Source organism: Xenopus laevis, chromosome 3L (genome assembly GCF_017654675.1).
Source record: "Xenopus laevis strain J_2021 chromosome 3L, Xenopus_laevis_v10.1, whole genome shotgun sequence".
NCBI classification, from domain to species: domain Eukaryota; kingdom Metazoa; phylum Chordata; class Amphibia; order Anura; family Pipidae; genus Xenopus; species Xenopus laevis.
Window position 1 is genome coordinate 146,608,838 of NC_054375.1, and position 27,184 is coordinate 146,636,021.

Genomic DNA, 27,184 nt, shown 5'->3' on the forward strand with positions numbered 1-27,184 from the left:
TATACAAAATACAGCATTTCTAGCCTTATTCTATTTTAGCCTTTACATGCCCTTTAATGGGACTGCACTAGGCAAATCCATTATGGAAAAGGACCTTGGAGTCCTTGTAGATGATAAACTTGGCTGTAGCAAGCAATGCCAGTCAGCAGCATCAAGGGAAAATAAGGTCTTGAGCTGTATTAAAAGGGGCAGAGAGTCAAGGGAGGAGGGGGTCATTCTTCCACTGTATAGAGCACTTGTAAGGCCCCATCTAGAATATGTCGTACAGTTTTGGTCTCCATCACTCAAACAGGACATTATTGTATTAGAGAGGGTACAGAGAAGGGCAACTAAGCTGGTAAAAGGTATTGAAAATCTTAGCTATGAGGAAAGACTGGCCAAATTGGGGATGTTCACTCTGGAGAAGAGAAGCTTAAGGGGTGATATGATGACTATGTATAAATATATAAGGGGATCATATAATAATCTCTCTAATGCTTTATTTACCAGTAGGTGACACAAGATCACCCATTTCGATTAGAAGAAAGGAGGTTCCGCCTAAATATTGGGAAGGGGTTTGTTACAGTGAGAGCTGTGAAGATGTGGAATTGTCTCCCTGAATCAGTGGTACAGGCTGATACATTAGATAGGTATAAGAAGGGGTTGGATGGTGTTTAGCAAGTGAGGGAATACAGGGTTATGGGAGATAGCTCATAGTACAAGTTGATCCAGGGACTGGTCCATTTTGGAGTCAGGAAGGAATTTTTCCCCCTCTGAGGCAAATCGGAGAGGCTTCAGATGGGTTTTTTGCCTTCCTCTGGATCAACTGGCAGTTAGGCAGGTTATATATAGACTTTAACGGTTGAACTTGATGGATGTGTTTCTTTTTTTCAACCTAACTTACTATTTTACTATGTAGAAATGCTGTATTTTATGTACTGAAACTACAGTACCAGGCCAGAGGTTCAGCAGTAATAATCCAGGCCTTCAAAGCTACCCACAGCAGCTTCTCACTCTCAGTCAGTGGCACTGCACATGCTCAGTGAGCTCCGGACAGCTGCTGAGAATCTTAGGGGCCATCTAAACTCCTCAAAACATTGGCAGAAATTGATGTTACATCTGTCATACAAGCGGATGTTGCAGGGGTAAACATTAATTCTGTTTGGTCTATATAATGCCATATGAAGTGTGTGTGCATGTGTGTGCACACTATTTTGGATTTGGCCGAACCCCCCCCCCCCAATCCTTCTTGAAAGATTCGGCTGAATAGCGAACCAAATCCTAATTTGCATATGCAAATTAGGGGTGGAAAGGGGAAACCATTTTTTACTTCCTTGTTTTCTGACAAAAAGTTATGATTTCCCTCCCCGACCCTGACTGCATATGCAAATTAGGATTCGGTTCAGCCAGGCAGAAGAATTCGACCGGATCCTGCTGAAAAAGGCCAAACCCTGCCCGAACCGAATCCTGGATTTGGTGCATCCCTACTTCAATGTACAGATCTTCCCCTGCTGAAAGGCTGCAGTGATTTTGGTCTGGTACAGAAAGTCCAGTCTGAAAAGTAAAGCATTTATAGCCTGATTCTTCCTTTATCTTTAGTTCTCCATTACTGTTTCTGCTGTATGCAAATAAATACACAAGTGAACCAACAAAGCAGAACAGACTCCAGGGTTAAAAATAGACCAGACACAATTTGTTTTTCAGTTCTTTTATTTGTTCTGCAATCTGACACAAGACTATAAAATCATCTCTTCCTTCTCCGCCGCACAGGAAGCTGCTCCCCATCAGTTGGTCGAGGGTCTGAGAAAATGGGGAACACAAAATAAAGCAAAGGTCAACTTCATAAACACACGAGATAGTAATAGAAATCATGTCTATTCCCTTATGAAGTCCCTCTACAGTAGGGTCAGTTCCCCAGAGTCTGGCAGGAGACAGAACAGGAGGAGGTGGTCATGTTTGTCCTTGGCCCTGAAAGCTGAATGAGCTGAATAGGACTCCTCATCCTCAATGGAACTGAAGTTATGATCACAGTCACTTTGGAACTCATCCCACTATACAGCTACTGGTTATGGCTAGTCAGGTAGGAGGTAAGTAGTCTCCTTGTATCAGTTAAGCCTTAGCAACTCAAGCACAGGATCTTCTTCTAAGGACAGAGACACACGCTAACATTTGGAGAGATCAGTTTTCCGGCGACAAATCTCCTCTTCTTCGGGCGACTAATCTCCCCGAACTGCCTTCCCGCTGGTTAGAATGTAAACCGCTGGCGTGATGGAGCACTTCATTTTCCGACTTCATTTTGCCACCTCTTTGGAAAACGAAACGATCCTATTGCCATCCCCCCGCGATTTTCATTCTAGCCGGCGGGAAAGCAGTTAGGGGAGATTAGTCGACACGAAGAAGAGGAGATTTGTCACGGGCGACTAATCTCCCTGAATCTGAGCCTGTGTCTCTGCCCTAAGGGGCTAATGAACAGAGTCCATGAATACCGTTTGCTCAAGTCTCCCTTCATGCATTAAAGGGGTGGTTCACCTTTGAGGTAACTTTTAGTATGTTATAGAATGTCCAAATTCTACCAACTTAGCAATTGGTCCTCATTATTTATATGTTATACTTTTTGAGTTATTGGCCTTTTTCTTCTGACTCTTTCCAACTTTCAAATGGGGGTCACTGACCCCCTCTTAAAAGCAAATGCTCTGTAAGGCTACAAATGTATTGTTATTGCTACTTTTAATTACTCATCTTACTATTCAGGCCTCTCCTATTCATATTCCAGTCTCTTATTCAAATTAATGCATGGTTGCTAGGGTAATGTGGGCCTAGCAACCAGACTGCTGAATATGCAAACTGCAAACTGCAATAAAAAAGCTAAATAAATTAAAAAAACAAAACACAAATAATAAAAAATGAAAGTAAATTGCAAATTGTCTCAGAATATCCCTCTCTACATCATACTAAAAGTTAATTTAAAGGCGAACAACCTCTTTAAAGGTACAGTTCAGTGTTAAAATAAAAACTGGGTAAATAGGCTGTGTTAAATAAAATTTTCTAATATAGTTAGTTAGGCAAAAATGTCATCTATAAAGGCTGGAGTGACTGGATGTCTGACGTACCATAACAGAACACTAATTCCTGCTTTTCAGCTCTAATTTTGAGTTAGTCAGTGACTTGAAGGGGAGCCACATGGGACATAACTGTTCAGTGAGTTTGCAATTGATCCTCAGCATTCAGCTCAGATTCAAAAGCAACAGATATGACTCATGTGCCCCCCTCAAGTCTCTGATTGGTTACTGACTGGTAACCAATCAGTGGAAAGCAAGAGAGCTGAAAAGCAGGAAGTAGTGTTCTGGCTATTATGTTACACATCCTGTCACTCCAGCCTTTATACATTACATTTTTGCCCAACTAACTATATTAGAAACATCGTTTATTTTGCACAGCCTATCTATTTACCAGTTTTATTTTTATACTGAACAATTCCTTTAAGCCCTATTTAAGGTTCCTCATAGAGAAACTCACCAGAATCTTAAGGATGTTTAACTGCAAGATTTAGGCAAGGTGCTATATTGAGATGTAAAGTGAGAGGAGTTATTTTGCGTTGATATAGATTTACGATGACATTTAGGGGGTTCAGCATAAGTGGGTGACTATTGCACCTTTTTTACATGCCCCCTTCTCTGTTGCAGGTAAATGTTGGAGCATAAAATGTCACCTTCAACCATTAGCAGACATGAGGAGCAACAAGAAGGAGTCAGAGCATAGGAGCAAATGTCATAACAGGATCAGAGTTTACACCAGGTCTAGAAACTCACAGTAACCAATCAGATATTGGCTTTCAGAGCACATGTGACCTGCTGATTAGCTCTAAGGGTTACAAGAAGTGGAGCAAACTGAACAAGTGTAGATCATATGTACGTCAGCATTTACATACTTGGCCCATTCCACATTGAGAATAAGATGATCGTAGCCAAAGCCAGAGACTCCTGCAATGGCGCGAGCAGCATCCTCTCTGCGGTGGAAACTGATGAAGGCAAAACCCTGGGAGGGAAAAAAAAAGTCAAAGAAGTTCAGGATCAGTCCGATATGTGAGAAACTCCAGCAGGAGAAAACTGTGCCCCTGAGCCTAGACATTAAGGGTAAGGACACACAGGCAGATTTGGGGAGATTAGTCGCCCCGGCAACAAATCTCCTTTTCAGTGCGACAATCTCCCCGAACTGCCTTCCTGCCAGCTAGAATGAAAAAACGCCAGCGGGATGGCACTCTTCATTTTCTGAAGTCGCCCGAAGTTGCCTCATGAGTAAAAAGCGACGCGAGTGCATATTTCATTAAAGGAAGAGGGAAGGCAGTTCGGGGAGATTGTTGCCCCAAAAGAAGAGGCAATTTGTCGCCGGGGCGACTAATCTCCCCAATTCTCATTGTGTGTCCTTACCCTAAAGGATAACTGACCCACAAGATCATATTTAAAAGTTTCTGTTTTCTTTTCGAATTGTTCAGTAGATTTGAAAGTAAAACATCAGCTCGGTGCATCTAACACAGACTAGTTGCCCACGGAGTAACAAGCGAGAGCCAATCAGAACACTCAGCAATAACACGTGTACCTTTGACTGGCCGGTGGTCTTGTCTTTGGCCAAGTAGATTCGAGATATGGATCCGAATGGTCTAAAGAGTTCCTGGAGATCGGTCTCCCGTGTGTCTTCAGATAAGTTTGTGACACGGATCGTGGCATTGTCGTCAGCTGCAGAGGGATTGAAGAGTTGAAAGGGATTCAGAAAGAATACAAACCACATGGAGATATGTCTAACCGTGTCTAACAGCATTCATCAATATCCATCCTTGTCCCATCAGTTCCTTCACTAGTGACCCCATGTGACATCATTCACAATAACCTTTTTATTAATCATAAGCGCCACCTATAGGCTAACATTAGAATTGCATTATGTACATAATCTTGTAGCCCCGGTGTTTACAGTGTCTTTCACATCCATTACGAGCTTATTTCATTGTCATTTGTGTGGGTGACAATGTATTCTGTGCCACTGGGCTAGTAAGCACAAGCATTTCAAAAACTATGGCCACATATTAATGGACACAGTCAGTAGAGGAAAAAAGACCTAATGGTTGTGAATGCCAACCAAAACAATATGCACCCAACTGCATGAACCACACATTCTGTGCCATGTAAAACTTCATACCTCTGCGATTAGGCTGCATAGACTCTCCCCTCCTGCTTCCTCCGTCTCTCAGACTGGGGGGAACATATTTTCCAGTCTTACTTACAGGTGCCTGGGCTGGCTCTGGCTCTAGGATGACAAAAAAAATGGATACGGGTTAGTAAATTCACTTAAATCCATATAGGGTACAGAGAAATCCATATAGGGTACAGAGAAATCCAGAAATCCATATAGGGTACAGAGAAATCCATATAGGGTACAGAGAAATCCATATAGGGCACAGAGAAATCCATATAGGGTACAGAGAAATCCATATAGGGCACCGAGAAATCCATATAGGGCACCGAGAAATCCATATAGGGCACCGAGAAATCCATATAGGGCACCGAGAAATCCATATAGGGCACCGAGAAATCCATATAGGGTACAGAGAAATCCATATAGGGTACAGAAAAATCATATAGGGTATAGAAAAATCCATATAGGGTACAGAGAATTTCGAAGTGAAATATACTTAGAAATTTGACCATTGAATGGATATACTTCGAAGTCAACGTTTTTTTTACCGAATTTGACCGTTTTTCGGTCAAAGTAAAATCGTTCGAATGATTTCAGCGAATGATTTTACTTTGACTACAAAAAACTTAGAGAAATGCATTAGAAGGTCCCCATAGGCTAACATACATAGCACTTCGGCAGGTTTAATTTGGTGAACTATTGAAGTCTAAGTTTTTTCAAAGAGACAGTACTTCGATTATCGAATGGTCGAATATTCGAACGATTTTACTTTGAATCGAAGTCGTAGTAGCCTATTCAATGGTCGAAGTACCCAAAAATGTACTTCGAAAATTCACTCAAATCCACATCGACCCTTGATAAATCTGCTCCATAGTGTATAGAGAAATCCATATAGTGTATAGAGAAATCCATATAGTGTATAGAGAAATCCATATAGTGTATAGAGAAATCCATATAGTGTATAGAGAGATCCATATAGTGTACAGAGAGATCCATATAGTGTACAGAGAGATCCATATAGTGTACAGAGAGATCCATATAGTGTATAGAGAAATCCATATAGTGTATAGAGAAATCCATATAGTGTACAGAGAAATACATATAATGTACAGAGAAATCCATATAGTGTACAGAGAAATACATAGTGTACAGAGAAATCCATATAGTGTATAGAGAAATACATAGTGTACAGAGAAATCCATATAGTGTATAGAGAAATACATAGTGTACAGAGAAATCCATATAGTGTATAGAGAAATCCATATAGTGTATAGAGAAATCCATATAGTGTATAGAGAAATCCATATAGTGTATAGAGAAATCCATATAGTGTATAGAGAAATCCATATAGTGTATACATGGGCTCTTACCTGCGCCTGGTGCTTTCTCCTTGTCTGCTGTGGACAATCCCAGCTGCTCAGCCAGTTCTTTCTGCATGGGACCCAGTGTGTCCTTATAGGGGCACCTTGTAGTCCAATGGTCACCCTTACAGATTCGACAAGATACAATCTTCTGGCCCTTCAGCTTATTCATAGGATCCTCCTCTTCCTGATTATTCAGATCCTGCAAGGAGAAAATCCAACGTATTACAGCCGTTTACTGAATGCACATGCAACAAGCTACACTTTCATATTTCAAGCGTGGCCTGTGTATATAGTCACATGTTTGGAATAAAGGGGAAGCGTGCAACACAAACACATCCTAATATATATACAGATATTGATTGGTCAATACGGACCTCTTTGTTGGTGATGAAGGTCATCAGGACATCGTCACTGACTGTGGTGGTAGCCACATTCGGACCAGGAGGATCATACTCGGAATTGCCAAATTTCTTCCAATTCTGGAAAAACAAAACACAAAAAGGATGACAATCTCCTCTTCAATGTTATATTGTATTCTAAATAAACAATTTAAATCCCAGATTCTCCTTTTCCCATATCCCAACAGCTGCCACATTCCAATGAAACCCCCTTTCTCTACAGACACCCCCCCCCCCCGGCTCTCACCTTCCTGTGAGCAACGACTTTGGAGGCTTTGAGTGTTTCAATTTTGAAAGTGCGAACAATCTGCAAAGAAACAGCGAAGTTTATATATTATTAAAGAATTAATAAAGGATGCTGTTTGTGGGGTCTAATGTACACCATGAAAACCTCTCATTAAAAATAGGGCTGTTGCACTGGGGGACAGACATATCTATAACTATATAAATAACTATACACGTGTTAGTGGGATTTTAAAGGGGTTGTTCACCTTTAAATTAACTTTTAGTATGATGTAGAGAGTCTGAGACAGTTTGCAATTGGTTTTCCTTTTTTTTTTATTATTTGTGGTTTTTGAGTTATTTAGCTTTTAAATTCAGTTTGCAATCTAGTTGCTAAGGTCTATAGTACCCTAGCAACCATGCGTTGATTTGAATAAGAGACTGGAATATGAATAGGAGAGGCCTAAATAGAAAGAGGAGTAATAAAAAGTAGCAATAACAATAAATGTGTAGCCTTACAGAGCATTTGTTCTTTTAGATGGGGTCAGTGACCCCCCATTTTAAAGCTGGAAAGAGTCAGAAGAAGGCAAATAATTCAAAAACTATAAAAAAAAATAATGTAGACCAACTGAAAAGTAGACATTAACTTAAAGGGGAAGCACACCTTTAACTGCTCCGCTAAATAATTTTAAGGGACAAAATGATAAAAAATGTTTCATTTATTAAGTCTAAAAATAAAAAGCAATAATGATGTATGTATGCTTTGCTACTAAAGAACATTAAAGTGTAATAGGCCCAAGGCATGTAATCAGGTGACAGCAGGACTCCCAGTTGTGAGAAATAGTAACGTGAGCAGCTCCTCCTTATCTACTTTGTACATACAGTCACAGGGCAGCCAGCTAATCATGTACCAGAGTCACACTTGCTAGTCAGCACACACCCTTCTCTAGCCATACACTAGCCAACCAATCAGAATGCAGGCTGAGTGGAAACTGTACAACGGGCCACCCGACTGCCTCCCAATCACCTGCCCAATCATCTGGCCAATCCTGGTGCGACATTGAGCAGATGTTTAGGAGGCAGTCAGGTGCTGGACCAAACAGTATTGGCTTTGGTGCTAATAATAAGTCCTGGTTCTGCCTCTTCGCTTTTTCTTTTTTTTATAGTTTTTGAATTATTTGCCTTCTTCCGACTCTTTCCAGCTTTCAAATGGGAGTCGCTGACCCCATCTAAAAACAAATGCTCTGTAAGGCTACAAATGTATTGTTACGGTTACTTTTTATTACTCATCTTTGTATTCAGTCCTCTCCTTTTCATATTCCAGTTTCTTATTCAGGTCAGTGCATGGTTGCTAGTTAATTTGGACCCTAGCAACCAGACTGCTGAAACTACAAACTAGAGAGCTGCTGAATAAAAAGCTAAATAACTAAATAAACTAAATAACTGAAAACCAATTGCAAATTGTATCAGAATATCACTCTCTACGTCATACTAACAGTTAATTTGAAAGGGTTGTTCACCTAGTTGTTTTCAGATAGATCACCAGAAATAACGACTTTTTCCAATGACTTTCTATTTTCTATGTGTGACCGTTCTTATATTGAAGTGTAAAGTGTCATTTTTTACCTTCTGAAGCAGCTAAGGGAGGGGGGTCGCCGACCCTGTAAATTGTTCTAAATTGATACATTTAGTTGATACATTTTTTATTTTTGTCCCTGCTGAGCAGAATCCCTGGGTTTCATTACAGGCAACTTGATACAATAGTTACTAATACTCCAGAGATGCTGCTGAGAAATGGATCAACTAAATGTTGCAAAATTGTAACAGTTCAGAATCTGCACCTGAATTACTGAATTAAAGCCCTTTAACCTGCAGCCACCAATTCTTAAATACTATTCAATCTATTGTGCAACACTGGGACATACTAAGCGAAAATACAATATAATGTACATACAGTGATATGAAATTATACAGGCTAAATAAACGTACAGCTCTATGGGGAAGGCAAGAGACATTTAGCCAATGAAAAAGTACATGAAAACAAATAAATCTTCCAACACAAAGAAACAAATGTACAGCTTTTGGGTCCCAATTCACAGAAAAAAACCCACACACAATCACGAATAGAGCGAATGACTAAAGTTGTTCAAAAAACATTTTGCTTTCTAGTTACCAACCTAACAACATTCTAAAGTAGAATAAAATGACAATCTTGCTTCTACAGGTATGGGATCTGTTAACCGGCAACCCGTTATCCAGAAAGCTTCAAATAATGACCCTCTCCCATAGACTCCATTTTAATTCAATAATTCACATTTTTTCTAAATGATTTTCCCTTTTTCTCTGTAATAACAAACCCGTTCCTTGTATTTGATCCCAACTAAGATATATTTATTTACTCCTTACGCCTAAAGCAAAATAATCCTATTGGGTCTATTTTATGTTCAAATTATTATTTTTTAAGCAGACTACGGGGCAGATTTATGAAAGGTCGAAGTGAAAATTTGAATTTCAAGCTATTTTTTGTGTACTTCGACTAGGGAATAGTCCAAATTCGATTAGAATAAAATTGGAATTTTGAAATTTATCATGTACATTTTCTTTAAAAATTCAACAGACTATTAGCCATCTAAAACCTGCCGAAATGCTGTTTTAGCCTATGGGGGGACCTCCTACAACAAATCTTGAGTCAATTGATGGACTTGGAAAAACTTTTAATCAAATTCGATATTAGTTGGATTCGTATGATTCGAATTTGAGTAAAAATGGACCAAAAAAAACAAAAAACGATTTAATTTCAGTTCACTTTTTGAATTCGGATTTCTACGTTTTTCAAATTCGGCCCTTGATAAATCTGCCGCTTAAGGTATGGAGATCCAAATAACAAAGATCCCTTATCTGGAAAACCCCAGGTCCTGAAAATTCTGGATAACAGGTCCCATATCTGTATATAATATATAAAAGCCATGAATATCTTGTAAATTATATCCTTATAAACAGTGAGTTCTGATGTCATCAGTTATAAACGGTTTGTTCTGATGTCATTTCTGTCACATGACTCACTGAAACTTGTGTATTATAATAAATAAAGTACCCCCAGTTGCAAAATGAGGATATTAGAAGTCACCTCGGAGTTCCGTGACCTGTATAAAAACACTTGGCCTTCGGCCTCGTACTCTTATATGGTCATGAAACTCCTCGGTAACTTATAATATCCTTATATTTTACAAGAGGGGGTACGTTATCCACTATATATAAACATTCACAGGTGTGATAAGCACTGATTAGAATGCAGATGTTTATGAAGGAAGTTGTGAGTAAAGGACATATTGCAGTAAATATGGAGGAAGTTGTGAGTAAAGGACATATTGCAGTAAATATGGAGGAAGTTGTGAGTAAAGGACATATTGCAGTAAATATAACACATATAAGCCTTTCTCCTGTATGTTCCGGGAGTATCAAAATGACACACAGTTTAGGTTGAAACATACAAAGATCAATGCAATTTACCCCCCCCCACCCCTTCACCATAATGTGTTGTCCCTACCTTGATTTTCTTGTCCTTGTCATTCAGTTTGTATTCAGTGATAGTTTTGATGTTACCATTAATGACCTCTCGGGGAGTGTCCAGAACAACTGGCGGGTCAAAAATCAGTCATAATAAACATGCAGCCTCCTCACAAACTTATTCACAGTCATGTCTATATACGGCCAGCAAGTGCTGTTACACTATCAGAGGAGAGTGTAATTCTGCCTCTTTATATATCACCAGCAAGGTGTCATCTCACACATATTTATAATATACAAGAGCCATGAATATCCTGTAAATTATATCCTTATAAACGGTGAGTACTGATGTCATCAGTTATAAACGGTGAGTAGTGATGTCATTTGTGTCACATGACTCACTAAAACTTGTGTATTATAATAAAGTTCCCCTTGTTGGAAAATATGAGGATATTAGAAGTCACCTCGGAGTTCCATAACCTGTAACCTTGTGCTTTTATATGGTCATGAAACTCCTCGGTAACTTATAATATCCTTATATTTTACAAGAGGGGGTACTTTATTCACTATATATGCTGCTCTTCTTAAAAGTCAACTGAGGAGGGAATAGGACCAGTTAAAACAACAAAAAAATGAATTCATATAAACTTACTCAGGGTGCTTCTCTGATTATTTTTGTCATTTACATTGAGCTTCTATTTTTTGTTTTCTGAGATATTTGCAGTTTTAATAACAGGCTCTTGGCTCATCAGCTCTCTGAAGCAAGAACGTCCCTAAGTGACTGTGCACAACCGGGATATCCTGGTCTCTCAGACTTAGAAGAGATGCCGCCGGGCTGAATGTCTGGTATTCAGAGCCTTTCATACTCACTGCAATGTAATTGGATGGAGTGACTGGCCCTGTATAGGGGTAACCCGTGTGTTTGATCAAAACAGGCACTGAAAGTGGGAAGGAGGGTGGCGTCCGGAAGGTCATCAAAGCGGTGGAGCCAGAAAGTGAGTTAAAACCGATAAACTTTAATGAAATCCTTAAAATTGACAGTACAAGCAGGCAGGGTGAGTGTAGCTTGACGCGTTTCGTGACCAATACGTCACTTCATCAGAAGCTCAAGCACCTCCCCGTCAAACAACAACTTTATAGACAACACCAATAAAAGAATGAATTAACCAATTAAAAGATCACGTTATTGCATATTAGCCATAATATAAATAAAGATATATATTGTATTGAAAGTGTATAACAATCATAATAATAATGATGATGATAATAATTATTAATTAATTACAGGGAATAGTCCAGACATTAGAGTTTTATTTGGCCAATAAGATTAATATGAAAATTGATATACTGAATTCAAATCCAAATTAGTTCTGGAAGATTGGGTCCTTGGGTTTGCAAAGAGATACTCACAGCTGGCTGGATCTTGCTTTTTGATCTGTGGACTTAGAGGTTCCACATCTATTCCTTCCTCTTCCACCTGGTCTGCCCAGCTGGGCTTGGAGCTGTGAAGAAAAAGCCGAGATGTGAGAGTAGCAAATCCCTACAGTGTCTCTTCATATCAGGATCATCCCATCCTAAATCAGCCTCGTTCCTCTCATCACATTTCTTCCCACATTTTAGGACAACACACAGACCCCCACCCCCAAAGACTGAACTTAGTCTTGTCCTACACACTGTGCTGCCTCTCTCTTATCTCTACAACCTATTCATTAAAAGGATGGTGTTCCCCTTTAAGTTAACGTTCAGTATATTATATAATGGCCATTTCTAAGCAACTTTCCAAATGGTCTTGATTTTTTTCTTTTTTATAGTTTTTTAATTATTTTTAATTAATCTCTTTCCAGCTGTCAAATGGGGGTCACTGACCCCATCTAAAAAAAAACAAATGTTCTGTAAGGCTTCACATTTATTGTTTCTATTCAGGCCTCTCCTATTCATATTCCAGTATTTTATTCTAATCAATCCTTTGTTGCTAGGGTAATCTGGCCCCTAGCAACCAGATTGCTGAAATTACAAACTAGAGAGCTACTGAATAAAAAGGTAAATAAGTCAAAAACCACAGATAATAAAAAATGAAAACCAATTACAAATGGTCTCAGAATATCACTCTCTACATCATACTAAACATTAACTCACAGATGAAACCCTTTAAGCTTGGGCCCCCAGATGCTGTAAAACTACAACTCCCTGCACGCTGTAGCCCTTTATATGATATATCTGTTCTATAAAGCTGGGACTTGTAGTGCAGCAACATCTGGGCACCTAAAAGTACGACATAGGGATCTATAGGCTGAAGGTCTCCCCCAGCTTTCCAGCTGGCCTCAACCGGGACTATAGCCGGCTTCTTCCCGCCTCCTACTTCCCAGCTATCCCGCTACACGCACTCATAGTCTCCGGTCGGCATGTCTGTGCTGTGCTGGGCCGCTGCTGGTGCCTCCGGAAACAGAAGAGAGCGAGCGCTCACACTATGCTCTAGAAAGTAGCCCAAGCCGGCGTATAGAAAGAGGCTTCCGGTGCCGCTCTAGCGCTGCCCGTCTCATTCAACTCTATGATCATATAATTCACTGGAGGAGATGCTTGCCCTGACTCTGTACTGGTTAATGGGAAGTAGCTGTCAGTTTAAACTGCCATGATGTGACATATTATTACTGATTAGCCCCTAATATGTCTGTGGCCCCACACAGTGGGTAATGACTGAAAGAAATTGAGGTTGTTGGGCGCTTGTAGTCTAGTGACAGCTGGGCCTAACTCTTGTGCAGTGCCAGGGTCCTTGTTAGGGGCGTAAATACTGAGGAAACAGAGCCTGCAGTTGCGGGGGCCCAGGAGGTATAGGGGCCCCATGAGGCCGCAAATAATGAGCAGTTTCAACTATATATTGGTAAAAAAGCTCTGGGTATGTTGGGGGCCCAGTAACATCTAGTTACTCCACTGGTCCTTGTGGTTAGTAATACCATGTAAGCAGCAGTATCGCCTTGCTTTATGGCCAGAGTTTTAACATTATTTTGGTCACAGTTGTAAGGCTTCTTGTTAGTAAACGATCCCATTGTGCCCTTCACTATGGAGATGGGACTGAAAAACGCCGTAATGGGGCTGGGGCTGATTCAGGGGTCCCCAACATTTTGTACCCATGAGGGCTGTTTAAAGCAGAAGGAAAGGTTAGAACTAAGTAAACTTTATCAGAAAGGTCTTCCTGTTTTCAGCTTAAACCTCCTTGCCCTGGGCGTGAGCATGCTCAGTTTGCGCCTCTTCCCCCCCCCTTCTCTGCTGTAATCTGAACCCACAGCTATAAGTGAGCAGGGAAAGATTCAGGCAGGACGTGATGTCACACCAAGCTAATACTGCAGCTGCTATCTTAAACAAACAGAGAGCTTCTAGAGCTTTATACTCAGGTAGGGTAAAACATTCTACAGAATAAATATAGCATTCTAGCTTGCACTATTGCAACTGATCTATTGTCAATACAATGCCTCCATAGCTTTCCTTCTCCTATAAAGACTTTAAACAAATCCATGGGTATTTGGACTCGCTGTTAGCACAAAGTACCACTCACTGCCCAACAACTGGTGTCATCTAAAGCACATTCTGTAGTGAGAGAATTGGGCAATGACCATCACATCAAACCCAACATTTTGGAAATAAAAAGAGGGACACAAAGGTTTTGATCAGACCCATTTTTGTGACCACACGCCCTAATTACCATGTTCATTTAACAAAATTTGGCAGGTTATGAAAGTTTGAACACATTTCTGTGGTTTTTATGTTATTACAGTTTTGCTAATGAAGGTGAATTGCCCTTTAAGCTGCAAGTAGGTTTGCCACCTTTTAATAATTGACACCGGCCGGTGGAGGGGACGGGAACAAAAGGGCGGGCAGTGACGTCAAAAGGGGCGGAGCCACGGAGTGCGATTGGATGGTGCGGATAATGAAGTCAAAGGGGGCAGAGCCACAGCGTGCGATTGGCCAGAAGCCGACAAAAAGGTGAGTTTTGACCAGACTGGTCACAGGCTTTTGTTAAATTTGTAATACCGGCCAGGCCTTGGCAGGTGTTTTACCGGCCGGGTGGCAACCCTAGCTGCAAGTCACAGTTTCCCCAATAGACCTGCTTATCTTATATTGTTACAAAAGTATCTGTTCTGGGCTCTCTGCCAAAAGCTAATTAAGTTAGAAACTTTGTATCTTTTTCTGGCTGTTCAGTGCAGGAGATCAATTTGAGCTGAGCTGTCAAAATCGGGACAGTTGGGATGAGTCAAAAAGAGCAGTGGGTATTGGCAGGCCCAGATTTGTGGAGAGGCTCCAAGGCCGGGGCCTAGGACAGCAGGATTTTAGGGGGCGGCATGCTGTCCAACTACACCTACATTGGTTCAGAAACACTGGGGATGCGCAGGAGATACCCACAACTAGCGCTGACCAACATATCCAACGGAGTCGGTTATTAATATCAATGCGGCTTTATTGAAAAACGCAATGTGACATTACCGTGGCAGTGGGTGTACAGATAAACTAGCGAGTTTTGTGCCTAGAAACTCAGCACTTCCTCAAAGTATAACAGTGACTCTGTTGGATATGATGGTGAGCGCTAGTTGCCGGTAACACTGAGGTGAAGCATTGCAAGTTTCGGATCGACACTGTGTAGAAATTGAACATCACCATCAATTCTTGAGTAGTTTAAAAAGCCTTTATTTGTGCTTTTGTGGGCATCACAAATAGCACAGCAGCGACCGACTAGGAGACGCTACTATACGAGGATGAGCTCCGTCATTATGCATCCTTATCTTGTGCATGTACAGGAGATAGTTTTTTGAATCTCCTGTGCACCAATCCCCATTGTGCCAGTCCAGATGAAAATTTGAACAAATAAAAGGGAGGGGACAGGGGTGAGGAACGATAGTGGGCCTAGGGGTGCCCGGGATGTAAATCTGGCCCTGGGTACTGGCACCTCAAACAGTTAAAATGAGAGATTCTGTAAGTATGTTATATACATTGAGAGGCAGGGGGTGTAGACACCACATCTACCTCTGTAAGTAATCAGTGTTTGCAGATGACTCAAAACTATGCAGCCAATTAATTGCATCCAGGATGTGACATCCTTACAGCAGGATCTTGACAAACTGTCAGTCTAGGCGGCTTAGTGGCAGATAAATATAAGGTCATGCACCTGGGATGTAAGAATAGGCAAGCAACTTATACCTTTTGGGACTGCAATTCGTAAATGACATAATAGAAGGACCCAGGGGTAGTTGTAGATAAACATAGCTGTAACAAGCAATGTAGTTTCTGCTTCCTATGTCTCTCTTCCTCCCTTTCCAGCTATAGCTCCTGCATCCGACATATTTCTCGCTTTCCCCTCTAGTTTTTTTTTTCTACGTCTCTTCCTCCCTTTCCCCTCTGTAGCTTCTGCTTCCTATGTCGATCATCCACCCTTTCCCCTCTACAGCTTCTGCTTCCTGTCTCTCTTCCTCCCTTTCCCCTCTGCAGCTTTCTACATTTCCTTTTCCCTTCTGCTGCTTTCGCTCAGGCTTTGTGGGAAGGCCACCTAGGCCCGGGCCTAGGGCGGCAGGATTTTAGGGGGGCGGCATGCTGCCCAACCACACCCACATTGGTTCAAAAACACTGGGGATGCACAGGAGATACAATCTCCATGAAAATTTGCACGAATAAAGGGGAGGGGACAGGGGCGACAAACGGCAGTGGGCCTAGGGGCTCCCGCTATGTAAATCCGGCCCTGCTTTCGCTTCAGTCTCTCTTCCTGCCTTTCCCCTCTGTAGCTTCTGCGTCTTACCCCCTTTCCCCTCTGTAACTTTGGCTTCCTACATTTCTTTTCCTCCCTTTCCTCTCTGTAGCTTCTGCTTCAGTCTCTTCCTCATTTCTCCTGTGTAGCATCTGTCTTACTCCCTTTCCCCCCTCTAACTTTGGTTTCCTACATCTCTTTTTGTCCCTTTCCCCTCTGCAGCTTCCTATGTCTCTCTTCCCCCTCTAACTTTGGCTTCCTGCATCTCTTCTTCCCTTTCCCCTGTAGCATCAGCATCCTACTTCTCTCTTCCTACCTTTCCCCACCGCAGCTTATAATAGATCTCCATTCTTTCATTACTCTTCCCCAATACTGTGCAACTTGCGTTTTACCATTATACTTTGCAACTATTCCCTTTCTGAACCACCCCCATTTATCACCATTACCTTCCTCATTCCCATAGATAAATTCATTCTGCCCCTTTTTCCAGTTCTCAGCAACTGGGTGCTTTGACAGCATCTCATGAGTATTTTTCTGTATACAGAATAGCAGTGCAGTTGGATTGACCAGCTGCCTGCTGATCAGTTGAATCTATTTAAACTACTCAATCTCCCAGTCCCACTTAGCAAAATTGTACCTCAATACAGAACGGGAAGACTTCCCCTCATATATACAGTACTCTGAGATAGCATAACTGGCACTGCATACAATCTATATGTGCCCACATGAAAGTCTCTCTTTCACTTAATAAAAGCCAAGGTCCTCAAGATGTGCAAGGGTATTTATGAAGGATTTTTGAACAGTTATCACAATTTGAAAAATTGAGCAGCCCAGCGACTTGTCAGTTTACCCGATTTGCTAGCCTTATTTTAAGGCTGTTAATCATTTAGCAAAATGTTCATAGAAATGTAATCCTAGCACCTATTTGTAAGACCTGTGATAACAGTCTTCCTTTTCAGCAAGTCAGGTTAATACCAGTTCTATTTTTTTCTTTTTAGATATCTGCAATTACATGACACAGATGGTCTACCTACATTAAATAGGACTGCTTGCTTTTTTTTGCCTACAGTAATTCCGAGGGCCCAATCAAGGTAAGCTATATGACAGAACCTTACTTTTATGCACTATTCCTACAAGCAAGGGTTTCAGTTCATAGTCTTTTATATGCTCAGATATACTGATGCATTGCTTGTGTTGTACAGGTATGGTTCAGTTATCTGGAAACCCATTATCCAGAAAGCTCCCAATTACATAATGGCAGTCTCCAATAGACATTTTATCCAAGTTTTTAAAAAATGGTTTTACTGTAATAAAGCAGCTTGTACTTTAACCAAACCGATATAATGAATCCTTATTGGAGGCAAAATCAGCCTTCTGTGTTTATTTAATGTTTACATGATTTTCTAGTAGACTAAGGTATGAAGATCCAAATTATGGAAATATCCCTTACCTGGAAAACACCAGGTCGGAGCATTCTGGAGAACGGGTCCCATAAAATCTCAGTAAAGCAATGGCTAGTTGGTTCAGCAGATGTAGCGCAACACTAGAGATGTTACAGTAATGCAAGAGACCATATACAAGAGAAGTTTTATTTCAAATATTACAACATATAAAAACTACATATTCGCACGTATACAAAGTGGAGAGGTAAGACGCCAACGTAACAACGTATAATAAAATCCACTGTTTTTAAAATTTCTTAGAAGTGCTGTTGCGCAGCTCATCCGTTTCAGCAGATAAAATTAAGAGCTGGAATGTCAACATTTGATCAACCAGAAGAGAAAATTTGATCAACCAGAAGAGACAATGTCCGATTTAATATCTGCTCTTTAATTCTGGAGGGATGATTTCAGTGTAAGCTGCCCCCAAAGGAGAGTTAATCTGTTTCCATCTTTTCAGCCTTCACGGTTTCTGGACATAAAGGAGAGAAGAAAAATTGGTACAGGTGTTAAGAGGTCGGCGGAATTATAAATTCAGAATGGGTGGGTCAGAGTATCACGGACACTTTAATGGAGTTTTGAGTGCTTATACTCACCCGTTCCATTCTCTTTCATCCTTGTCAAAACACACGACTTTATCTCTAAGCCGATTGCTCTTGACAGAGGTGGCGGCACAGCGTTACCCACCTACAATACATTGCAACATAAACATTTTATTTTTTTTAAATCAAAAGTATAAGGGTAGGAATAAATTCACTAGTGCTTCACATCAGGATTCGTCAGACCCATCGCCAATACCCACCTGCCTATGTTTATCCAAGATATTACCAAACAGTCTGTAGGTGTCAGGAAAGCCTTGGGACCGAGCACATTCCCGGACACTCACCACACGATGCTGCTCTGGGTGAAGAACACGGCCCTAGGATGATAGAATAATGCAATGCATTACACAAAGTCCACTTAACCTTCAGTAAGACACTCAGACTGTCTCTGTACCCTCATTTCAGTGTACATTAAAGTAAAACTATACCCCCCAAAATGAATATTTAAGCAACAGAGTTTATATCATTAAGTGGCATTTTAAATAATCTTATCAAACTGGAATATTTAAGTAAATATTGCTCTTTTACATCTCTTGCCTTGAACAAACATTGTGAAGGTCTGTGTGCTGCCTCTGATCACCTGACCAGAAATACTGCAGCTCTAACAGGAAGTGTGGAAGCAACTCTGTTAATTGGCTCATGTGACCTAACATGTATGGTTTGTGTCTGTGAACCCCATGATCCCAGGGGGGTGGCCCTTCCATTTTTTTTTAAATGTCAATTTTCTATTTACAATTACCCAATGGCACATACTAAAAAAAAAAAAAAAAAGGCATCTTATGAAGTGTTTATTTATTTGAAGCAGGGTTTTACATATGAGCTGTTTTATGCAATCTTTAGAGACCTACATTGTGTGAGGGATATAGTTTTCCTTTAATTATAGGAGCAGTTTACTGCCATGTCACTGGAACATAACTGCTTCCAGTATGGTTTTTAGGTCACACCATTACTTTGTTTTAGGATAACAGTCCACCTAGTTTAAAATTAGTTTTGCACAAAACCCTTCAGAAAACAGTGGGGGGGAAGCTATTGATATTCCAGTTAGGAAGGATGTTTAGAACTTTCAAGGCAGGGCCAGATTTATACACAGGGCTCCCCTTGGCCAGGACCATTTGTCGCCCCACCCATTTCCTGTTCCACCTCCCTCTTGATATGCACGCAGTGTCTTCTCATTGAGTCCAGAGCATAGGGATTGGTGCACAGGAGATCTGAAGAGCTTTGCCCACATGTCTCCAGGGCTTCTGAACCCATTGTGATATGGCGCCCCCTAAAACACCCTGCCGCCCCCTTTGTGGCCTTTCCACAAATCTGGGCCTGCTTGCAGATTCATTCTATTTAGAAGGATCAGACAGAATTGCTGACTCACCTGTTTGCCCATGGGCTCAGGGTTAGTAACAGTGGTGCTGAAGAAGCCGTCCCACTCCAGTCTTCCATACAAGCCAGCCCAGTGATTGTGTCGGTTTCCAGTGTGCGGCAGGCACCAGGGAATCAGTGTGCCAAACTGCCGGTCTGCAGGGTCACATTGTTTGCCTGTAAAATAAAAAAAATGTTATCCTACATAAATTCAAGAACTATTTGCTATTTCTCCAGCAGTGCTTTGATTTAATAAATCAGAAGCAAATATTGTATATTATAGGTTGCAAATAAAACCACTGCAATATAAACAAATGCACCTAGTTCAAAGCATGCACTTCTCTTCCATGGCTGGATTAACTTCAGGATATTAACATACCTTCAGAACAACAACAGACTCCTCTTAATGCACCAGTGCCACTGCGCCCATTTTTCTTGTCATGATGAGTATAACGCAACTTTCTAGAGGTTGTGCCATCGGACAAACGAACTTCCATGTTGGGGAGATCCCGCCAGTCTGAGCCTGGAGCAAGAGGTATGTGTCGCATTCTGGCAGCAACTAAAGCGCTCATGTCCTGAAGGGGCCGAATGACAAATGTACAAAATCATGACTCAACTGCCACTATGTTAAACCAACATTGCCTTTAAAACAATCCCATTAATCTTACAAAGCATGAGATGCGTGTCCCACAAAGGACTGTGCTTGCCCCCTGCATGGAACTTTATTTAGAACTGCTTCTTGGTACAGGTATATGACCCATTATCCAGAATGCTCAGAAGCTGGTGTTTTCCAGATGACTGATATTTCTGTCTGCCTTAAGTCTACTAGAAAATCATGTAAACAAACCCAAAAGGCTGGTTTTGCTTCCAATAAGAATTATATCTTAGTTGGGATCAAGTAGAAGGTACTGTTTTATTAGAGAAAGGAAATGCATTTAAAAAAAAAAAAGTTGGATTTGGATAAAATGGAGTCCATGAGAGATGGCTGCCCTGTAATTTGGAGTTTTCTGGATAACAGATTTTTTGGATAACAAATGCCATACCTGTTCTTGTATCTTTGGGGAATTATGTGGACACAAGACCAGACGTCTGAAGTTACCAACTAACCTATGAATGAGATTTATTCTACCTGGTATAATTAAGCAGCAACACAAAAGGCTAGTTTTTTTTTCCCTGTGTGCCCTGCCTCCTAGTGGATGGAGAAAGTAATTTTACAGTCTGGACAGCCATTCATTCAGATTTACCTTACAGACATGATCCCTGAGTATTGGTTGGTACTGTGAGCCACGAATCTGCCTCTGGAACCAGGACTGAGGCTCCCCGTTGTAAGAGATTTCCAGAGCAGAGGCTCCATTGCGAATTTCTGGAAGGTCAGACATAGTATCCCGGACAGTGATTGTTCGGAAAAGGCTGGAGTTCGTTCTGCAAAAAGAACATGTTGGTCTGAAATTAATAAGTGGAATTTTGTGCACGTCTATAAATTTCCATTGGCTTAGGTTTTACCATTAACACCAGACCCCACTAAGTCTGGTCATTTTTAAAAAAAAAATGGTAGGGAGCTCTGTATAGAAAAAACTTTTAAAGAGCATTTTGTAAGAAGCATTAATGGAGTCACTAACCCATGTCAAGGTGGTGACAGAAGTGATCTGCACATAATTGCATTTTTAGATTTAGACTGCTTTTGTTACATAACTTGATTTCTAATATGCAATTCACCAAAAGATGGCACTGTGCTGTTCAGCCTGCAAACTACTGAAGCTAAACAAACTTAGTTGGAGCCTAAAACATCGCTGCTGTTCAGTAACATCAAACAGTAATACATATAATGTAGTGTTGCCCTGCACTGGTAAAACTGCTGTGTTTGCTTCAGAAACACTACTATTGTTTATATAAATAAGCTGTTGTGTAGCAATGGGGGCAGCCATTCAAAGGAGAAAAGGCTCAGGTTACACAGCAGATAAGCTCTGTAGAACATAATGGTGTTATCTGTTATCCACTACTTAGCCTGTGCCATAGCTTTTTTTAATTTCCGCCATTGCTACCCAGTAGCTTGTTTATATGAATTATAGTAGTGTTTCTGAAGCAATCAGATCAGTTTTATCAGTGCATGATATTTTCATTACTTTAAAACACAATTTTTTTGGTGTTGCTGTTCCTTTATAACTTTTTTAAAGGAACAGTTCAGTGTAAAAATAAAAATATGGGGTCAATGGATAGGTTGTGCAAAATAAAAAAGGCTTTCAATATTTCTGCTTTGCAGCTTTTTGTTTTCACAGATTGGTTACTGCCTGGTAACCAGAGACTTGAGGGCCACAACTTGCTTCACATGCAGCTCTGGTTCAAAAGCATAAATTGCAAATTCACAGTTATGTCCCATGTGGCCCCCCTTAAAGTGAAACTTAGAGAGCTGAAAAGCAGGAAGTTGGGTTCTGTTCGATATCAGCTCACTCCAGACTTTATAGATTACATTTTTGCAAACTATATTAGATACATTTTTTAATTTTGCACAGCCTATTTACCCAGTTTTTATCTTTACACTGAACTGTTCCTTTAAAGAGAAGATCCTGTGTGGTGATTCTGTCTACAAGTGCTTTAACATAATACTGGAACAGCCATTTTCATATGTGCACTGAACTAAACTACTTGCTGGTAGGTGCAAATTAGTCTTGTCAAGCAGCAGCCTCTGATAGAATGATGTGAACTAGTAATTTGTTTAATATCTTACAGTACAAGGAAGAATTGTAGTCAGTAAGTTGAACTGAAGATAATGAAACCCCCTTCAATCGGAGAAACAAAGCAGTTCCCCAGTTAAAAGTCAAGTATGCTCAGCCCAAATTCAATGTATTAAAAGCTCATGTTGCAAAACTGTCCATTTCAATCTCCTATAAATAAACGTCAGTGACATATTACCTTGTGGTGTTGCTGACATATTTCTTTTCATCCACTACAACACTCAATGTACAAGCACGTGGAGCAAACACATGCAAAGGCTCAGGGAACATTGGAAGCTTCTCTCCTGGAGCAGCAGCGAGTACGATGGCTCTCCTGCGGGTCTGTGCTACACCATACTGGCCAGCCTGCATAGATTGGGAAATTACTTACATAATTAACGAAGTCACACAGTCGCAGACCACATAAACGACCGAAAAGAGTCCTACCTGAAGAACACCAAACGTGCACTGGTAGCCCATGCGTACAAGGCAGCGGAGTGTTAGCTTAAGCACCATCGATTTTTTGAATGATACAAAGTTCCGGACGTTTTCCAAGAGGAAGTATTTAGGTCTGTAATAGTCACAGTAGCTGCCAAAGGGATAACAAGATTTATGCTTATTTTTCCACCCCCCAAGAAAGAAAAAAAAGCAAACAGGCTTGACATTTACATGACTACTATTTACAATTATTTCATATATACAGGGGGTTTCAAGATGTAAAGGAGCATGAAATAGTTATCAGCATATGCTTCAGGGGCAAATCTAGAGTTCAAACATGTGGTAGGGATATACGAGGGTTGGCATCTAACCAAGGTTCCTAAATTTCCTGGGTGTTCCCCTAGCATTGTAAGTCAGTTTGATTAGATTGTACCATTTATTAAGTCAGTCCAATGCAGAAATGTAGGGGGGTTGGGGCTCATCCATTTCATTATTACTAACTTTTTTGCGTAGAAGAAGACTGTAAAAGTGTTCTAGATGAGGCAGTGCCCCTACAAAAACCTAGAATACTCAATAGGCAAGTCTCAGGGAACTTGATTCCAGGAAAGAAGTTATATAGTAGTGTAACTGATGCATTCCGTACAGTACACTGCTACTTTAGGGCAATCCCATATCGAGTGGAGGAATCCAGTTTCTCCCCTAGTACATTTCACACATTTGGCTCAGTCTAATCTACCCATAGGTTTGAGCCTCAGGGGGTAATCTAGATTTGATAGATTATATATTGGACCATTCTGTCGCAAAGTGATATTAAGCAGGGGCACACAGGTTGTCTTGGTCCTCCATTTTTGTTTGGCTTTATTGAATGGGGAGAGTTGGGAGGATTGAATTAAATTGTACAGCGGAGGAGTTATCCTTCATTACAAAGAAGTTAGCTTTATTAGCATTGGATAATACAGGCGCCATACAATATTCTCTAGATTTTTTGATTGTAAAGGTTCTATGTGCTAGGAATGGGTTTCTACCTGAGATACGAGACCACCAGTGAGTTCTTGAACTTTGAATAGGTTCTTGAGTTAAACCGGTTCATGCCACTAAAACCTTGGCAGGGGGGCCCTCCGCAGAGCATTTCCACGTCGCCTTTCTGCGGCAACCGCTGCCCTAGGGAATTTGTCTTTTCCCCAGACATGACTAGTTTCAGGAGAATGTTGCAGTCTTCAGTAAACACTGTAGTACCAGGATTGTTCAGTCTGAAGGCCTGGGCTGCAGGCTCCCACATCTCTATTGCCCAGTTTGTCTCAGATATGCCTGGGGCAAAGAAAATGATGCAATTTATATTTAATTATTTTCTAGATTAACCTAGAGAAAAAAAATCATAGAAAACATATATAATCTTTAAGACCTTATGTTTCAGGATCACAGTATTTGCAACCTCTGCTTGATTCAAACAACTTCTTACGCGTTTCTAGATAGCTTTCCCCAAACCCAACCGGTTTAGAATCCTTGCATTATTACCAATTAAAATGCACCATAGCCATTTTCATAACAAAGTTAGGTCATACACCAAAATTCCTTTTAAAGGGATCCGGTCATCGGAAAACGTTTTTTTTCAAAACGCATCAGTTAATAGTGCTACTCCAGCAGAATTCTGCACTGAAATCCATTTCTCAAAAGAGCAAACAGATTTTTTTATATTCAATTTTGAAATCTGACATGGGGCTAGACATTTTGTCAGTTTCCCAGCTGCCCCTGGTCATGTGACTTGTGCCTGCACTTTAGGATGGAACTACTTCCTGGCAGGCTGCTGTTTTTCCAACTCAATGTAACTGAATGTGTCTCAGCAGGACATGGATTTTTACTATTAAGTGTTGTTCTTAGATCTACCAGGCAGCTGTTATCTTGTTAGGGAGCTGTTATCTTGTTACCTTCCCATTGTTCTTTTGTTTGGCTGCTGGGGGGGGGGTTGATGATATCACTCCAACTTGCAGTACAGCAGTAAAGAGTGATTGAAGTTTATCAGAGCACAAGTCACATGACTTAGGGCAGCTGGGAGACAGTATGTCTAGCCCCATGTAAGATTTCAAAATTGAATCTTATAAAAAAAAATCTGTTCGCTCGAGAAATGGATTTCAGCACAGGATTCTGCTGGAGCAGCACTTAACTGATCCATTCAGAACTAATTGTTACATGAAAGAACTTCCCAAGAAGGATTATCAGATTGCATACATAGTCATTACCATATTTCACTAAAGTATAAAATAGAAATGCTGTATTTTATATACTAAACATTAGCTAATGCAAAACAAACCTAATGAAACAAATGATTTATGCTTTCAAAGTTGGCCACAGGGGGTCACCATCTTGTAACTGTTATACATCTTTGCAAGGCTAAAACCATGCACATGCTCAGAGTGGTCTGGGCTGCTGTTGGGAGGCTAAGTTTAGGGATCGTCATAAATCCTCAAGCACAAGTTAAATAATATCTGCCATAGAAGCAGATACAGCAAGACTGATTAATAATCAGAATATGCAGACTGTACTGGGTCTTGTGTTGTCATGTGGATTTTATAGTTTTTGTATGGATTTTATAGTTTTTGTATTGTTTTAATAGAAACCTTTATCAACTCTGCAGAACCAGTTGCTGCAGCAAAATAATCCTCCAAATAGAATCCCAGTGTATCTGTTTAAATCTGGCTCCATGATCTTTGTACTTGCAGCTGGAGTCCAAATACAAATCTCTACACAGTTGCTGGCTGCTCTACAGGGAAACAAACAAAACTGCTCAAGTTCTGGGAAGGTGCTGGGGTTTGAAAGTATGATAGTTTCCCTGCAGAGCAGTTAGGGACTGTGAAGTTTCCTATCCACAGCAGTGAGTAAAACAAAGGGGGAATTTCACTGTACACAGTCCGGTTTATTACAAAAACAGTAGACATTTAAAGTATATTGAAGAAAAGTTTGTTATTAAAGTAAAAATTTATTTTTTTGCCTTTAAGGTGAGTAACCACTTAGCATATACAATAAATTTGTCAAAATTGATCTGGAGCATGTAATAGATGGACTAGTTCCTGCACAGGGTTGTTTGTGACAGTGGGGTATATCTGTCTGGATTTTAGATCTTAAAGCGCCTAAAGATGGCCATATACGTGCAGATTAGGAGGCTATATGGGATAAATGATCGTATTTGCCAATGTTCCGACCTGCAACTAACCATTCATGATTTGTTCTCTTTACTTTATATTAATCTGATGTTCAGGCCATTAATTGACTGACAGCAATTGTATGAAAGGCGCGTCCGACAAACAGTAATCTCCCATTGATATTTCCAGATAGGCAATACATGCAGAGATCTTATTAATGGCACATATAATTCTAACCTGTCCAATCGACTGAAGACCATGGTACAGTGTGTCGGACCACCACACACTATCCGAAAATCTAGTTTATAATAAAAGCTGTGTATCTATGGCCAGCTTAAGTTACATAAAGTTTACTATCACCATCTGATAAGAAAGCCTTAAAAATAAGTGAATGTAAAATTCATGGATGTGCTATTCTAAGCACTTTTGCAAAGTACATGAATTGTTTTTCAATTCCAAGATATTAAAGGGTATATGCACTGTTAATTTTATTATAGGATATTCTTCTGATTAGGGAATAAACTAGAAACCTCAAATCTTTCCTAAGCAAAACATCAGAGCAGCCTTTCTCCGGACAACTCCCTTGACTACTTTGTGGTCAGATTGGTCAGAAAGTGACCAGCAGGTGGTGTGGTTGTAACAAAATCATTCAGGTTAATAGTAAAGGAATCCAATTTCTCAGAATTAAAAAAAAATTAAAAAAAAAAAAAAAGTACATTGCAAAAGCACTTAGAATAGCACCAATTTAACTTAAGGTTTATTCTTTAAACTCTTGCTATGTACACACATTTATAAGATAAAGTGGACAGTATATGGGGGTTGCCTATAAAAATACATTTATTGTACCCCACCCCCCAAACCTCCCACCTCTACAGAAAGTGAGGTGCTCAAGACATTTTAACAAGAAAACGGATAAGAGGCAACCCCAGTTCCCATTGCTAGCACATATGTTACCAATACTCTAAATTCAACACACCTGCTTGGTGAAAACCTTCAGAAAGACCTCCACAGCCAGAAAATACATCCAAGGTGCGCAGTTTAGGCAGTTTATCACCAGAGTTCAGCTGTTCATTCTCTGACTTTGGAGTTTTGCCTTTGCCTGTGAAACAGTTGTAAGAA

The 27,184-nt window shown here is 40.4% G+C and overlaps 2 protein-coding genes and 1 long non-coding RNA gene across 3 annotated transcripts in view; 1 reads left to right on the forward strand and 2 right to left on the reverse strand.

The window, feature by feature from the left end:
* Window positions 1-1,671: 1,671 nt before the first annotated feature.
* Window positions 1,672-13,114, reverse strand: eif3g.L (eukaryotic translation initiation factor 3 subunit G L homeolog). Its single transcript, NM_001094419.1, has 10 exons — window positions 13,042-13,114; window positions 12,068-12,159; window positions 10,698-10,786; window positions 7,176-7,235; window positions 6,905-7,009; window positions 6,537-6,729; window positions 5,170-5,277; window positions 4,576-4,712; window positions 3,908-4,014; window positions 1,672-1,779 (listed from the first exon to the last, which is right to left on the reverse strand). Exons 1-10 carry the CDS (start codon window positions 13,059-13,061, stop codon window positions 1,764-1,766), a joined length of 927 nt encoding a protein of 308 aa, NP_001087888.1. The 5' UTR covers window positions 13,062-13,114; the 3' UTR covers window positions 1,672-1,763.
* Window positions 13,115-14,432: 1,318 nt separating this feature from the next.
* On the forward strand, window positions 14,433-22,688 carry LOC121401628. The gene is made up of 3 exons (XR_005966404.1): window positions 14,433-14,635; window positions 17,384-17,476; window positions 22,507-22,688. It is a non-coding gene; the product is annotated as an uncharacterized LOC121401628 (long non-coding RNA).
* Window positions 17,962-27,184, reverse strand: part of dnmt1.L (DNA methyltransferase 1 L homeolog) — a 42,591-nt gene continuing 33,368 nt past the window's right edge. Inside the window, 10 exon segments of the mRNA NM_001090552.1 lie at window positions 17,962-18,296; window positions 18,421-18,511; window positions 18,627-18,743; window positions 19,793-19,956; window positions 20,159-20,354; window positions 21,024-21,201; window positions 22,690-22,856; window positions 22,938-23,079; window positions 23,954-24,236; window positions 27,042-27,164. Coding sequence (NP_001084021.1) covers window positions 18,262-18,296; window positions 18,421-18,511; window positions 18,627-18,743; window positions 19,793-19,956; window positions 20,159-20,354; window positions 21,024-21,201; window positions 22,690-22,856; window positions 22,938-23,079; window positions 23,954-24,236; window positions 27,042-27,164 — 1,496 coding nt within the window. The 3' untranslated portion in view covers window positions 17,962-18,261.

Bases quoted from the DNA above. Each gene is read 5' to 3' on its own strand.
- eif3g.L (NM_001094419.1), bottom strand. From the start codon at position 13,061: ATGCCGACCGGAGACTATGA. The intron at 6,730-6,904 runs GTCCGTATTGAC...TTCTCCTTGCAG, and splicing joins CCTTCATCACCAACAAAGAG to GATCTGAATAATCAGGAAGA. The intron at 5,278-6,536 runs GTAAGAGCCCAT...TTGTCATCCTAG, and splicing joins GGAGAAAGCACCAGGCGCAG to AGCCAGAGCCAGCCCAGGCA.